Source organism: Molothrus aeneus, chromosome Z (genome assembly GCF_037042795.1).
Source record: "Molothrus aeneus isolate 106 chromosome Z, BPBGC_Maene_1.0, whole genome shotgun sequence".
NCBI classification, from domain to species: Eukaryota; Metazoa; Chordata; class Aves; order Passeriformes; family Icteridae; genus Molothrus; species Molothrus aeneus.
The window spans coordinates 39,105,276-39,121,873 of record NC_089680.1 but is presented as its reverse complement, the minus strand read 5'-3'; the positions used below and the strand labels follow the sequence as shown (position 1 = coordinate 39,121,873).

The 16,598-nt window shown below is 37.1% G+C and overlaps 1 protein-coding gene across 1 annotated transcript in view; it reads left to right on the top strand.

The window, feature by feature from the left end:
- The window catches only part of ITGA1 (integrin subunit alpha 1), a 50,812-nt gene that overhangs the window by 5,578 nt on the left and 28,636 nt on the right, over positions 1-16,598 (top strand). The window contains exons 2-9 of the mRNA XM_066569767.1: positions 193-313; positions 2,399-2,511; positions 3,434-3,522; positions 3,612-3,726; positions 4,390-4,517; positions 10,381-10,529; positions 12,241-12,391; positions 13,979-14,144. Of these exons, the coding sequence (XP_066425864.1) occupies positions 193-313; positions 2,399-2,511; positions 3,434-3,522; positions 3,612-3,726; positions 4,390-4,517; positions 10,381-10,529; positions 12,241-12,391; positions 13,979-14,144 (1,032 nt within the window). The remainder of the gene's footprint in view (positions 1-192; positions 314-2,398; positions 2,512-3,433; positions 3,523-3,611; positions 3,727-4,389; positions 4,518-10,380; positions 10,530-12,240; positions 12,392-13,978; positions 14,145-16,598) is intronic.

The window sequence follows — 16,598 nt, the reverse complement described above, 5'->3', positions numbered from 1 at the left end:
AATTTAGTTATGTACCTATGTATGAAGAAATATGTTTTAAATCTCTTACAAGCTGAGATACGTGTGCCCCAAATGCCACTTTCAACGTCTTGTACCTTTCATTAAGTCATAATTGAATGTTGGTTTCTTAGAAGTATTTGGGTTTATTTGTACTGCTATATACTAATTTTTTTAAATACTTTGTTTTTAAAGCTTTCTTTCACCTTGTTTGCACTTCAAATGTTGATGTGAAAAATGCACTGACCTTCAGTGGGCCTCTGGAAGACATGTTTGGGTACACAGTCCAACAGTATGAAAATGAGGAAGGGAAATGGTAAGCTCTTTTTCTTTTCTTTTTTTTTTTACCCAAACACTTGAAATTATCAGGTATTCAGTGACTCAGGTGCTGTACTTTTATTTTCAAGTTAGGGTCAGATTCTGTCAGACATATTTCTTAAACTTATGCAGAGCCCTTAGGAAATCTGGAAAGATTGGGGGACAAAAAGATCCACATGTATACCTCAAATTATCTCCTCAGAGACATAAATTACTTCACAAAATGGGTAGATTCCCTCATTGATGGAACTGAGAAAGCACTGTGTTTTGCCTGAGCTCTGTTTTTTCCATTCACCAAATGAAATCTTTACCTTTTCCTTCTGTTAATGTATTTAAAATGAAATTACTTCTGCATTAAGTTTTTTTTTCTGAAGTTTTCTGTCAGGGGTTGTCTAAACTGAATTTTTTAACTCTGTTGGTTGGAAGATTTACCTGTCAAAATATTAATTAGTACAGTACTCCCTCTGCCTTCCCTTTTGGAGGGCTATGTCTTGCAACTGGTAATATATTTGCACTGGGGACCTGGAGCCTTTATCTTAACCTCTCTTTTCCTTCCTGTTGTTCTAAGTAGAAGCTGTATTTTGGCATGCTCACTCATATCATTGCTTCTTGGTCATTGGATAAACACCTGCCTATGCTTTTCCCTTGTTAAACCCCAGAGGCTGACGACTGGGCAGGAGGACTGAAATAACAATTACATGGTAAAAGGTTTGGGGAAGAGATCTCTATCTCTTCTCTATTCTTTGCAGCTGGCTCTGGTTTTCCCAGAGCTTTTTTGACAATTCTTGGTAAATGCAGGGACTCCTGAAGGCGTGCAGGAATGACAGGCAGCGTGAGGCTGTGTGACAGACAGGCCAGACTGTTCTGTGGTGAGCAATCACCACTGCAAGTGCTGGGTCTGCCAGACTCTGAAAGTCTGATCACCACTGCAACACAGGGCTCAGAGAAATAAAACCACAGAGCCTGCTTTTGAATGTGCTAGTTTTTGACTGCAATTGTAGGATGTTTAAATACACTTTTGTATGAGGGTCATGAGAGAATAAGAATAATGACCTCTGTGAGCTAATTTAGCCCTTCAGGAAATGGAATCCATTTGAGGAGCTGGGATTTTGCTAAGTAAGCTGTATTGTTGTAAGCAGTCCTGAAACCTTTCAAAAGCAAACAATAATATGAGCTGGAAATATGGGATCTACCAGTAGCCAGACAGCGATTTAAAGTAGTGTGCTAGATCTGGAAATCTCTGAAATTGAAATTCAGAGCTCCTGTAAATTGTCAAGCTTTCAGCATATCAGTATTTAGAGCAGAAAATAAAACAGCCTTGAGGATTTTTCTGCTGCAACCTATAGGGCACCGATAGAGCTTTCCAGCAGCAAAGAGTCTCTGAACCTGACTGCAGCTTTTTCTCAATAATTTGTGGAATCCCTCATCCCAAAAGACAAAATGAAATAGCCTTTCAGACCACATAACACTCTTCATGGGGCTCTTTCTTTCTGAGAAAGGAACACACACGGGCATGAACTTGATGACCATTGATCATCTGCCAGGGGATGTCAGGCGCCTTCAGCTTCTCTGCATTTTACAGTTTTGAAATTTCTTTTAATAACCCTTTGCTTTATTAATGATAGGGAAGAACATCTCTTTTACAATGCTGCTCCACATTACATAAGACTAAATTCTTCCTCTGTGTGCTTGTGAGACTCTCCTTTGGCATTTGGTCTCCGAGCATGGAAAATAGGTTTTCATCAAAGATCTTGTGAAGATCTAGAACATATTAAATAAAGCATATCTTTCCTTCTGTATTACTTCTAAGACTTGTTGTCTAGCCACCTATATTGCTTTTATTTTCTCTGGAATTTTTAAAAGTGTTATTCTATGCTGTAATTTGGTTTATAGGCACATTTCCTTTTCATATCCTTTTTATTTCTCTTGCATCTGGACTGGTATAATAGATACTTTTCTTTTTCTCCATCCTATACTGCTAGTGTAGAGCTTGCTGCAGCTGTCCTCTCTCTGTAGGTTTTATTTGCTCACTTTTGTGCCTTGTTAGAAAGAAGACATTTCAGGTAACTTATTTAATTTGCAGGGTACTTATTGGTTCACCACTAGTTGGCCAACCTGAGAAAAGAACAGGCGATGTCTACAAATGCCCTGTAGGAAGGGACAGCCCATCACCCTGCACAAAACTGAACTTACCAGGTATGAAAGGAAATAAAGCTGTGTCACAGCCTTCCTAGTGAAAATTCACTTGGGGCTCCAGAGCTAAATGTGAAGGAAGTTGTGTTTGTAGCATTAAAAATAATTCTATTTTAAGGCTTCTCACTATACTGTGGAAAACATGCTCATACTTTTAGAATGGGTATGTGGTTGTGTTACCAAAACTTTATTATGACTGACATTAATTGACTGCGGTTGGCAGGCCTGGCCATTGAGCCAGGAAGGTCTTGGATCATAATTTCATGGATTACCCTTTCCAAAGCTCTCTGAAGCCAAGAGCCTTCATAATGTCATCAGTAAGCTTTTGATGAAGATGTAACTAGTCTGATGTATCTTAATATGCCAAAGGTGAATATTAATAATTTTCATGGTCAAGGCAAGAGATACCTGATGTAGACTGGAAGAAAATTCCTGTCTAATATGAACTTCACTAAATATACATGTTGTGATACTTTTCATCTCCTTGTGTTCCTTGAAAATTTAAATGTCAGTAATGCAACATAATAGTAACAAATAGTTACATAACAGTAACAAGTTGAAAAGCTATTTACTCATAGCGATGCATAGTAAAAATTATTTTTTTTTTCCTATTTAACAAAACTCTGTGCATAGTAGTATCTTGTTTTCATTGTGCTGTTATTTTTACTTTTTTTCCTTTTCTTGCGGTTCAAGAAAACTATTTGAGACAGCAACCCAGACAAATTTTCTGGGATAAAAGCCAGTCTCAGAAATTTTTCTTGATTGTTGCAGTTGAAGAAGGAGGGGGAAGGGTGCTAAAATATTTGATGAAACCAGTGTCAGTCTGGGTTTTATTTTAGAAGCTGGAAGCTCCTTACTAGGGGATATATAATTTAGCATTTTGTTTTCATGTTCCCAAATACTTAACATTTTAATCTATTTATAGCTTCTACTTCAGTTCCTAATGTCGTGGAAGTAAAAGAAAACATGACTCTTGGAACAACCTTAGTGACTAACCCAAAAGGAGGGTTTCTGGTAAGAAAGGACTTTTTGCTAATTTTAAAAGTCTGTTTTTTTCTCGGATATCATAACAAAAACATTTCACCCTTTTTCATTTTTTAAAGGCATGTGGACCACTTTATGCTTACAAATGTGGACGTTTGCATTACACAACTGGAGTTTGTTCTAATGTCAGCTCCACTTTTGAAACCGTTGGGGCCATTGCTCCGTCTGTGCAAGGTATGCATGCTGCAGGAATTTTCCCGTGTGTCCAAAAATAAAGAGTGCCAAACAAGACAAATGTATACACATAGGCATACTGAAAAAAATGAACTGCTTAACTTAGCTACCAGCATTACCAAGTTAAGTAAATGTTTTCATTGTCTGTATATAACCTAAATTCTTCCCACTTTTGGAATTTGTCTCAGTATAAACAATCATTACACTGCTATGTAACATCCAAACACAATTGCTAAAAATAGTTGCTTATGTTTTTAACTTATGGCAAAAGACTCCTTTTAAATAATGACGGCATACTGAGACCTAATACAAACCCAATTTAGTAATATACATAAAAATCTTAAAGACCTGGTCCTTTGAAAAAATTGTAGAGGAATAGATTGACATTGACTAAAGTAGGGGGTCACTGGTAAATGCTCCAGTTATGTGATCTTCCTTTCTTAAATTTTTGCTTCCGAGAAAACTCCTTCCTTACAGAGGGAACACAAGCCATGTGAAATACAATGCAGAAGTTGCAGAATGATAGTTGTCATCAAACATGTCAGTTCAGCCACACTGCAGAACGATATACATTTGTTACTAATGACAGAAGTCACAGCTGGAGCTGTGAGATAAGTCTGATCCTTGTTACTGTCAATTCTTATGTGGCAATTTGTATTGCAGAGTGTAAAACCCAGTTGGACATTGTCATAGTCCTTGATGGGTCCAACAGCATTTATCCATGGGAGAGTGTCACAGGCTTTCTGAACAGCCTCCTGAGAAACATGGATATAGGTCCTCAGCAAACACAGGTAATATGGTAGATATTTTATGGTTAATTTGAGAAGAAAAAACAATTTACAGGAAATGGTATAATAGTGTCATCTATGGACCTCTTCAATTCCAAGAACTTAGACCAGCAGGATACTAAAGCAAAATAGCTGAAACCACAACTAAGTCAGTACTCAGCCATCAAGCAGCAATGTCAGAAAGACTATCCCTCCCCCCAGAGTGCTCAGGCAGTCTGGAGAAACCAACTTTCTAACCTAGAGACAAAAGTTAAGTGCATTAAGTGAGACTGCTTGAACACTGTCCTTTCCCACTTCCTTCCTCTCCACAGCCCCCTCTTGTCTTCCTTTGTACTTCATTGCACAAAGGTCATTTCTGCTCTTCTGAAGCACACATGCGTGGTTTGGACAGCTTTTGATTGTAAGCTTTTTGGAGCAGCATTCTTAGTACTGTGGAACATTGGGCATGCAGCTTTTAAACCTTGAGATCCTAATTAACGAGTGGCTGTTTAGCTGCATGTTATTAATGGCAGAAGCTGCATTTATATAATAAGTGGAGAGGGCCAAATTCCCAGCTGCTATAAATCAATGCGGTTCCATCAGAATTAATGGAGCTATGACCAATTACCCCCTGAGGATCTGGCATATGTCCCATACGCTGCTTAACAGATTATGTAAATATCAGTTCTAAAAGAAATCTGGGAAGGGGAAAACAGTTGAGTCTGGGATGCATATTAACACAAAAAGCTTTATTGACAGCAACAGAAGAAACTGTTTCTTCCTTTCCTTTCTCTATTTTCTGCCTCCCAAAATCAAGGGTTTTCCAGGGCCTCCTGTAATAAATTATATGCTACAGGCAGTTTTGCAACTTTGGGTTAGCTCCTAACATTGAGGTCCTGCCTTCACAAAGGAGACTGTGAGAAGATGTAAAGGATATCTCTGTCTGCAGAGAGTTATGCATAATTTTCCCTGTTAATTGAGGTTTTCAAGTTACCACCCAGGTTCTCTGTTGTCTATACTGAACACTGGCCAATAAAATAACTTATAAACTCTCAATGTTGCAATCATATCCTGTTAGTTTAAACACACTCTTCTTCAGATATTGTGAGGAAGAAGGAAAAACACTTTGTCAAATTCAGCAGAAAGGAAAAAATTCTTTCTGTTCCCTTAAACAGATGATTACTCAAACATGTATCATTTTGAAATACTTAAATCTGAACTTCCCTGTATGGGGCATTGGCTGCATGGAAATCATCACTGTCTCCTGCCCTAAGGTCTTCATGGGAGTGGTAAGCAGGGCTATCAACTCCACTGCACCCTCACTCCTCTTCCTTACCCAGCAACTCCTAAATTTTTACAATGCCACACCTCTGTTATGTTCAGTTTTGGAATTCTGCCTCATCTGTGTGGCTCAGCTGGTGCACAATAGGTCCCTCTCTGGCCTGCACTCCAGCAGCCTCCCATCTCCACCTACAAAATCCCTTGTGCCCACAGCTTGGCATAGCTACCCCTCTTCTCACACGTACACATATTCACTTGAGGACGTCAGCTTTGGCATCTTGCTGCTACAGAGCAGAAACATTTGAGAGGGAGATAAGAATGGGATAAGGAGGAGAGAAGCTGAAAAACTGGGAATGGACGACAAAAGCTCAGTGGAATTTTCTCAGTCCCTCTTATCTTCCTCCTTCCCCAGAACACATCTCATCTCTCTCCTCTCCTCTGAGCCCCCTGCTTAGGGACCCTGCTGCATCTGAAGGTAGTAATGAGTTTATACTCTGTCCCCCACCCACCCTGTCTGCTTTCTCAGAAAAAATGTTTAAATAACTATACAATAGGGAACAGGAGAAACAACAGAGCAGACTTATTTATTCCCTCTCCTCTGGGAGCCCAGAAGACAAGCATAGGAACAATACTTTGCTTTTTATCTGTTTAAATTGATTTTTCCAATTTAATTTTTTATTACTTTGTATGTAGAAATCAGTGGACTTTCACTGACTTAAGATTGTTTTGCACAGGAAAGGAATGAGGTGATTACAGAATACCTCCTTAGCAGATTGGGTGTGACTTGTTCAAAACTGTGTTTTGATTAGAGGCTTTTGAGATTTTTTTTCCCCACGTACCTCCTTAATGAACAATGGTCATTAGACTTGTAGCAAGTTGAGAGAAATTGCTCAGTGTCCCATGTTTGGCAGATTCAAAAATTAAAGTCTGAATTTTCAGATGCAGAAAGTCAAAGTTTATGGTATTTTTTCCTTCCCTTCCTCTTTCTCTTCTCCAGATAATCTATAGCTCCATTCTGATGATTAAAATGCATATCTTGAGTTTTGGGATAAAAAAAGTAAATGGAAAGTGATGATAAAAAAGTGGAAAAAGAAGGAATTATGTAGAAATAGTAGAAGTAGGAACAAAATCAAGATATTTCTCTTGGCCTTTTTTTGCTATATTTTTAACTGTTTTGGAGATAATTATCTTTTTACTATGGAGGGGTAGGTTTTTTAACCATTTGCATATGAGTAATTTTCTGTGGATTTCTCTCAAAAAAGAAAGCAGAATACTTGAATAAGTTCACTTCTAGCTTTAAAGCTATGCTGGAAAGGCCTTCAAAAATCTTTAGACCGTTTCTATTTTAACAATATTATTTAGCATAGGCAGTTATGGATCTTTGGCCTGTGCCCTACTGTGTCTCCAAAGGGACTGTATCAGTACACTAATAAGTCATATCTTATGATTAGTTTTGTCTTCAGAAGAAAAGAAGTGTATTTAAGAGATATTACAAAGCTTAAGGATGAAGAAAGGTCTTACGAGAGTTTACAAGTAACTTGTGTCTTGAAGTAAACAAAATGTGGGAGAATTAATTTATTTTTGTTGTTCAGATGCCTTTAAAAAGATCTCCTTATGAAAAAAGATATTATCCATTAATGCTTCCCAAGACATCTCTGCTTTTCTCTTATCTTAAGTGTCAGTACATCCAAAAATATTCCTGATTTCTCTCCACATCCCAATGCTGAAAACTCTGACATGTGATTTCATGTACCAATGGTTTTCCTTTCATTTTTTTATTTTTAGTTGTTGGTTTTTGCCAAATTGATTAGCTTAATAATTTATTGGGAAAGCCAGAATGTGCTTTCCAAATAAGGGTCTGTATTCATTTATAGGACAACAGTAAATCATAGCCCTGAGAACTGCTTTTTTCCAAAGTAGAACAGTCCATCCCTTGCCTGTTCTCTTGTACAGCACTTTTCACAGGAACTGGGGACAATTAAAGAATTATTCCCTTGTGTAATGTAAAAGCCATGGAATGCTGGGGAAGGGAACATAAACTTAAGAATTACAGGAATGTTCAATAGATTATGGTCAGTAATGGTGGGAAAAATAATAGGTTCTTTGGAGTAGAGTAGAATTATGTCCTTCTGTGTAGCACTATTGCATTTTCCAAATGTAAATTAAACAAGCAAATCAAAACATATGATGCCTGTAAGCATCAATCTTAGGGGCTTGCTGAAGTCCCATAAAGGCACATATGCATCATGTAGATGTGTCACTTTTAGTTTTTCATAAGATGAAAAAGCTACATAAGTTCAGACCTTCATTGGTGTCTAATAGAATATAACTCTAATTTTGCAAGGTGATCATCCTATGATCCTGTAGGAGACTGGAACATGAAACCTAGTAGCATTTTCTCAGAGGCTTTTTGTTACCTTTTATTGAGGAATGGTTCTTCTTTGTTACCATGAGGAATGGTTCATCTTTGATACCATGGAATATGTAGAAGATGGTGATCATTGTTTTCAAAGCTAGTGCTAAGGAAGGGTCGCACATGGCAGTTGTATCCCATAAGATAACCACATGCCCCCCTTCCTTCCTGATTTACAAGCTATGCTGCACAGTGCAGTTTTCAGACTCAGATGTTCTTCCCATTCACTTCCTGAGAGGGAAATGCTCAAAATGTGTACTTGCTGTGATCATGGACGTTTCCTTTCAAACAGGAAATGATACAACTCAATGTCAGCCTGTAATCTTATTTTAGGAAAATGACAACACCAACATGGGCCTCTAGAATCATGAAGGACTGGCAGATGCTTTTCACACTGCCAGTTATCAGTAGATTATTTCATTATTGGTACCTCAAAAGCTACAGAGAAGGAGCCATGAGTCCACACCAATCAGCTTCCCAGCATACTATGGTCTCTGGCTACAATTGGTGCATGACACTGGAATTTTTAAGCCATTGCTCCTCCTCCAGAAAATCAAGCATGATGCAAATCTCTTGTTCATCACCATTTCACAGTTGTCTTTTTGAAAGACTAACAATATCCTGTTCAGATAATGTGGTGTATCACTTTAGATGCATGCCACAAAAGAGTTACGTTGGAGGGAACAGGTTAAAAATTTGATCTTCAGGTTGTAGTTTATTCAGTGCCACGTGAGTGTTCTGAGTGATGAGACAGAGTGTGCCCTGGCTGGTTCTGTAAACACTGGGCAGGGTTAATAGCCCTCTGCTCACAGGAACATTGCAGCCTCTGCATTCTCTCTGCTGCAAATGGAAGAGGGCATACCTCCAAGAGACAAATATCTCAAAGGCAGCAACGTGTAAAAAGTTTGAACCTACATTAGTTCTTACAGATTTGACTGTGTTTTCAAAAAGATACGGAAAGTCAGTGGAATAGATTTTGCTATCACATGCCAATATAATTATAGTCCTATAATCATTTGTAACTAGCATTTTATAATGATCATGTTACTGATGTTTACTGTGAAATATTTATCCAATTCTAAACCTTCTGCTACAAGCAAACAAATGCTTTGCAGAATCTGAGAGGCTATGAAAATACCTTAAAAAAAAACCCTGTAAAGCAATTGTAAAATACATACTATGCCACTTCTAAAGTAATGATGCCAGAAACATCCCAGAGGTCTTATTGATCTTCAATAACTTAATGCTAGAGTGCTCTTAATAATAGATGAGTGAGATATAAATGCCATGCAATACTGCATTATCCTAAATAACACCTATAAATTGCCATGTGTAACGTAAAATTGAAATATGCTAATGGAACATTGTGTGGCTTCTTCCCAGTAAAAGCTGTCAGGAACCTGCCAAAATATTAAAACTGACAGAGATGAATGGGAGAAATTAATTAATATTTAAGAATATAGCTCATCTTTTTATTCCATTCTTGGTTTTGCAGCAGGTTTCCTCAAACATTTTGTGGTTATTGCACAATCCCATGTGTTAATCTTCCAGACAAAGACTTGTTCTGCTGAGGTCATTTACAGGCTTTACATTACCCTCCCCCATCCCAAAGCCACCATTTCCTTCATGTTTTACCCTCTGGGACTTGTCAGGTGGTAATTGGAGCTACCTCCTGCTGGGAGAACATGCATGTCATGGATGTCCCTGCTGTCTTCATCAAGATAAGAATAATTGGGTCTTCCTGTTTCTAGGCTAAATTTAGAGTAAATAAACTATTGGATATAGAAACATTATATTTGAGTGGAATGAAGAGAGTTGTGAGTGAGCCATGACTTTGTATGCCATAAGGAAAACATTTTTGAGGAGTTGTGACTGATGGTTGGGCATTGGTCTGCTTGGCCTAGAGGAGAGCAGAGCTCCCATCCAGATTGCCTCAAGCCAGGAAAACCAAGGACTAGAGACAGCTTTTGGCTTTATTCCAGTTTTAAATAAAAGCAATTTAGAAACTTCAAAATGTTTCATGAGTCTGTCATCTAGCTAGTCGTCCTCAAACTCATATTGGTGTTTCATCCTGAGGGAAACACAGAGTTCAGTTCTTCTCCTGGCTGTTAGTACAGACATTTACCCTACTGCAAGAGGCAGGGATATTTTCTTTAAGGGCCGTTGATTTCAAACATGAACTCTGTGTTTCAGGTTGGAATTGTTCAGTATGGACAGACAGTAGTCCATGAATTTTACCTAAATACATACTCAACAACAGAAGATGTGATGGCTGCAGCCTTGAGAATACGCCAGCGGGGCGGCACGCAAACCATGACAGCCTTGGGAATAGACACAGCCAGGTATGCACACAGGATGCTGTCCTGCACGTGGGAGAAACAAACAGGGCAGGGTAGTGGTTCTGATCTTATGTGTTAAAAACGTGGCGTGGCTAATGTCCAACTTCATTTTGGCTAAGCAAGTGTCATTTGTGAGGAAGGTGAATAAGCACCTAAAGCAATAAGCAATAAGCAATAAGGAATAAGCACTCTATCCAGCACCTAAAGCAATTGAATGTCAAAGGGAATTAGGAAAATATAATAGATATGGAGCAAGATTGTAGGCCTAAGCAAAGGGCTGACAATATCTGATGTCCACATAGAGCAGATAGGAACTGTGTATGTAAAGGATGAAGAAAATCAAGTTTTTCAGAGGAAAAAAAAAATAGAATTTTTAATGTTAATTTGTTTTCATTCTGAAGTTGAATATTACAATGTTTGGGCCCACACTTGTCAGAAAGCCTAAAAATTTTCTATCCTAAGTCTTTAAAGTTTCTCAATTATTGGGAGATTAAAGACCTGTTGTAGCAATAGTAATATTTAGAAATGCTTCTTTTATGAGAAAAATGAAATCTGACTTTCATAGAACAGACAGTAAATATAAATCTCTCAGAAAATTCCAAACTGTACAACATTGTCCTGGTATCTTTTTTCTTTTCTGGGTTTGTTTCTTCCATCACAACAGCCTGCTTTTATTCTACAAAAGATTGCATTCACTCTTTACAAACAACCATTTAATGAAATATGCAGCATCCTTCTAATGAACAATTGGATTATCTGACCAAAGTTTTGTTGATTTGGTGTACAGTTGAATTCTTATACATTAAGGCTTTCCTGAGATATGAGTAGAAGCTTGAGGAGTCCAAACAAGTTCATGAAAGCAAAGCCAGTTGAGAATTGCCAAGTTTTCAGAAACCACATCTAGTTCAGAAAGCCCCTGTGTACCACAAACTACAGCAGGCTTGTATATACAGAAACTGTCATCAAAAGCTTCCTCTGTTCTCACAGTCATACCCCCTTGGCCATTTTCAGTGGTAAATTTCAGCTTTCACTCATGTGGCCAGTTGTAGAATTCTGTGGTATTTTTCTGAAAAGAGGAAGCCCTGCTTCCTTCCTTCTCCTCCCAAGCCCTAATCCAGCCTTGCCTTGTTAGGTCCAGAGTCTGGGCAAACAGCTGCCCAAAACCTCAGAGCCTGTTTGCCCATCTGCAACCAGATTGGGCCCCAATCTGCCTCCATTTACCTGCAACCTATTTCTGCCACATCCCCAACACACAGGGTTAATTAACATAGCTGTGCAGAGGTGTGCTGATAGCTGAGTAAATAGTTTGACCACTTGAAGTGCTGCTATAGGGTGGAATTAGGTGAGGGTTTTCTGCATGGGTTTTTGGAAAGGTAGGGTGTTGGCTGAGTCTTTTTTTAAGATGCCAAAAGCTGTTTTGAAGTGCCAGAAGTTTATTTGTAGAGGGGAAGAATTTTTCACTATCCAGATTTGTATTTTCTGCTATTGCTCTCAAGTGAGTGGATGATGAATGAATGCTTGTGAAACTTTGGCTGTGAACTGTCATGTAAGTTCCAATTGCAGTTGTTTGTATTTGTTCATGGTTAGCATTAATCTCCATTTCCTGCTTCCTAGTTAATATAAAATCTTGTAGTTTATGGTTGGCTATGCAAATACGATGCATGTGCTAAATGCTGACATTGCCTTTCTCCAAAACACTTTACGGTCCCTTTAGGGAAGAAGCTTTTACTGAGGCTCACGGTGCACGAAGAGGAGTACAAAAAGTAATGGTTATTGTGACTGATGGGGAATCACATGACAACTACAGATTACAAAAAGTGATTGATGATTGTGAAGATGAAAACATTCAGAGATTTGCTATTGCTGTAAGTGAAATTTAATGGGAAAATTCAGAATGTTAAAAGCATGTTTCATCTTCTAAATGTAATTTCAGTTTTAGAAGTTCATTTCACAGAATCTTTATAGAAATATAATTATTTCAGAGAGGAAAAAGCTAAAAAAACATTGAAAATTTGCTTTCTGATTTTATAGCATATAAGAAAAGCAATTTGGCTGTCTTCCTTGTGATGATGTGTGTGTCTGTGTGAGGAAAAAGGAGGAAGAGTTTGAGGGACAGTTTTAAATCAAATCCTTTTTGTTAAAAGCAACACTCAGCAAAGGGACTAATACAATTCTAAGCAACTTCTACGGAAAAAATATCTATTTTTAAAAAAAAGCAAATGTAAGCCATCAAAAAATACTTGTTCATTATGTCTGTGTTGTATGCTTGCACTCTAAAGCTGTCATTTTCATGCCAAGCATACTAAACAGTAGCTGAATGAGAATAGAAGTTAACCCATATCAAGAAATATGAAAGTATTAGTTATGGATTTGGTATTAATACTGCACTATGTTTGTGTATTTTAAACACAAATCTATTTTCTGGTGTTAATTTTGAAGGGACATTGGGTTGTTGCCTCTCCATTGCTATCTTTCTTTGTTTTGCTATCTTATTTTTTGGTAAAATAAGGTGGTATGAAACCATGGAACTCAAAGAAAGATGTTATACTTAATTAAAAGAAAGATCTAAAACAAAGCTGAGTCCAGCAGCACACAGATTTTCAGTGGTTTTCTTCATAAAATTAGAGACAACTAAAGAAAAAGTTATCCTTGACACCGCAACAGTTTTAGCAATAAAATTCCTGTCTAGAACCAAATATGAATTTCTCCAGTGGGCTGAGATGCTAGACCATAGGAATTTGGTTTATGTCTCCCTCTCAAATCAAGTTTAGTCTATAGAGCCCTTTTTCATATGAAAAATGTCTGTTTGTCTAGGAATTAAGAGAAGCGAGGTCTTTTTTTCTGAGGTATCCTGAATTGTTACAGCAGTGTTTTTAAGACTGCAAACCAAATCTAAAGTCTTGCATTGTGTTGAAGTTGTTAGCACTGAATAGAAGTGTTGTTCTTATATGTATTTGTAGGGCAAATCCTCACAGAATAAAGAACTATTCTATGCCTAATCCACTTGTCATAAATTGCATGTATAGCATGTTATCATAAGAACTGGTGGTTATGCAGAAACCAGTGTAATTGTACTCTGGGCTGGGAAGTGTTTTGTTGGCTTTTCCCTAAATTATGACCTGCTTCAACAAATCAGAGAATGAATTATTACAATTTTGTGAAGAAGGGGTGAAAAGTACAGTTGAGGATAGCAGACATCACACCATATTGTTGCTTTGTTTCCTGTCAAATGATATTTTCAAAAAACCAACTGAGCCATCATAGAGTTCTCTTCTCCTTGAGAAAGAATGGCTTCAAATCAATTTGAGAGAGGTTTTAACAAAACAAATTAAGGTTAGATATGATTTTCCACCATTCTCTGACAACTTACCTCAATGATATCTTTTTAAACAGGTTATAAAATGTATGTTTGACCTTTTTTTGTGTTTCTTTGGGTTTTTTATTTTCTTTAGATTCTTGGCAGCTACAGCAGAGGAAATTTAAGCACTGAGAAATTTGTAGAGGAAATAAAATCAATTGCCAGTAAGCCTACTGAAAAGCATTTTTTCAATGTCTCAGATGAATTAGCTCTTTTAACCATTGTTGAAGCACTTGGAGAGAGAATATTTGCCCTGGAAGGTATGACATTATTTAACATTTTACTTTATGCCTGCATTACAACTGAAACAAATAGAACACCTGTTTTTACCTTCCTTTGAAATGCATTCTGCTGTGTGAAATTTATTATGCAATTATTTCTTCCGTGCTGGTTATAAAAATATTTTATAATAGGCATCAAAATAGTAGATACAGATGTGACTATATGCATAGGAGTTAGAGCCTGTGGTGACAATAGCCTAAAAAGGTAAGTAACCAGAACTGTTTTAATGCAATAATTAGAAAGTTGTCCTCTTTTAGGTAAAAAACATTGCCAGATCATATCCCAATTACCCCATGGTCATCTGGTTTTCTGCCTAAATGTTTAGGGTCTCTTTTTGGTTAATTATTAATTATAGTATATTAGTTTGCTACACAAATTAGCATGGACTTGCTGTATAGAGTTAACAAATATGATTTTCCTTTGGGAAGGTTCACAGTATTTAGATTGTGGCACAGAAAAGTCATTCTCTCACAATGTCTGCTTACATTCTCCATCCAAATGAGACAACACTGCCCAAACCACTGTTTGTTTCAAGTACTACTGGTAACAGGAGACAGAGTTTATTAGTTATAAATTATACTGGCCAACTCTGAAGGGATTCATGTAGTACAAAGAAAACATCCATCTATTTGGACTATTTTTTTCAACACTTCAACTTTCCAAGTAGCTAGAATAGTGTAGTTTATAGCTGGAATAAAAGAAAATATTGACTTGAATGTACAAAATTGGGACAGTATTTTCAATTTTTTTACATTGGAGTTGTATTTCTCAGACATATTTAGATTTTTCTGGTGTATTATTTAGTTTGGTCAAATATTAATGATTTCAGCTATAACTAGATGTTTTCAGCAATAAAAAGTTTATTAGAATATTATTTATATGTTCTTTTTTACCTTCTGGACAATTTGGTTTCCTCAGCTTTGCAACAAATTAATTTGAGGAGAATCTAATTCGCTAAAGCTCAAAGTTTAGCCTACTTAGGGCCAATGAGTACTTCAAAGTTAATTAAATAGGGTGCTCTTTTCGTAAGTCACTGTGTACTAAGAATTATACACTTTAGTGAGAATATAGTTGTTCAAACAGAAATTGAAAACTTGATCTTCAAGTTGTCCTTTGTACTTTTAAAAAAGTGAGAAAAATATTTGTGTTTCATTGTCAGAATAAAATGTTATTTACATCTATTAGCTATATTGAATATAGAATATGAAGTTAAATAATGTTGTAACAGATGAAGGATGTAAGACCTAGCATGACTGAGATTTTGAAAATCTAATTAATTTCATTACTGCCAAAAGGCATCTTGGTTTGCAGATTTTCTCTAGGAACTCAGAGATGTGCTAAGATTGGTACACAAGACACCTGCAATATAAGACATGAAATGTCTCCTCCTCAACCTAAGTCCCAGAAGTAATGTAATCTGTCTGCAGGAAAATCAGAATACAAATGAAAATAGGATTTTAGCTTTTTGTCAGAGCATAGCAAGGTCAAGCTGCTCCAGCAGTTGGTTAATACTGAGTTAGATAATACTGACTAAATCAATTTATGCTGATTCTTGAGGCATAGTTTCCTGTCCTATCCCAAAACCTTTCAGTTTTCTGGATTCACAACCGTGTCCATGCATGCATTTTTTCTGGTGGTGGAAGCAAGCAGGTTAATTCTGTGCCCTGCAGCTTTTGACAAGCCATTTTATTGTGTGTGTTTAATTGGAGATAATTCAGCTCTGTACATAGTAGCTTCTATGCATAGTGCATCACAAGAACCTTGGTTGTTGAAATTTGATATCTGAATCTGTTTAAATTCTCAATCTAAATTGCTTCTTGCTAGTGTAGTAGTACATTTGATTTTTTTTTCTTGGATTTCTAAACTTCATTTTGGTCCTTTAAAAAATTCAAAGAAAAATTGAGAGAGATTTGAAAAATCAAACCCAACAAAAACCCCTGCTTGACAGCCAGTGAATTTTTACACATGATCTTTTTCATATCCCTCTGTGTCTCATGGCATGGACATTGCTTTTAACAGCAATTTTATGTTTTATCCAACCCATAGGCAGGCACAAATGTTTTTTCACAAAATATCCTTTCTAAGATGCTTGGCAGTTTAAAACTGAATGGAAAGTTAGGCTAAGGGCCATTATCTAAGTAGTATTTTGAGCTGCACACTCCAACAGTCCCAGCTTTGTCCTCTGCCTCAGGCTGTGAGAATCCTGTCTTTCTCAGCTCATTAAGGAGCATCCTTTACTGCATGAAAATATTGTTTATCAGCAGATGTGCAGCTTAAGAGTTTTTTGCCTAAAAATGACTTGTTCAGACTTAGCAAAGCATCTGCATCTTGTGAGACATGATAGTCTTCGTTTGTATGTCAAACACTTTATACTTGAGATCATGTCTCCTTCCTACAACTGGCTGTAAATTGCAACAATTAGGAAAGCCATC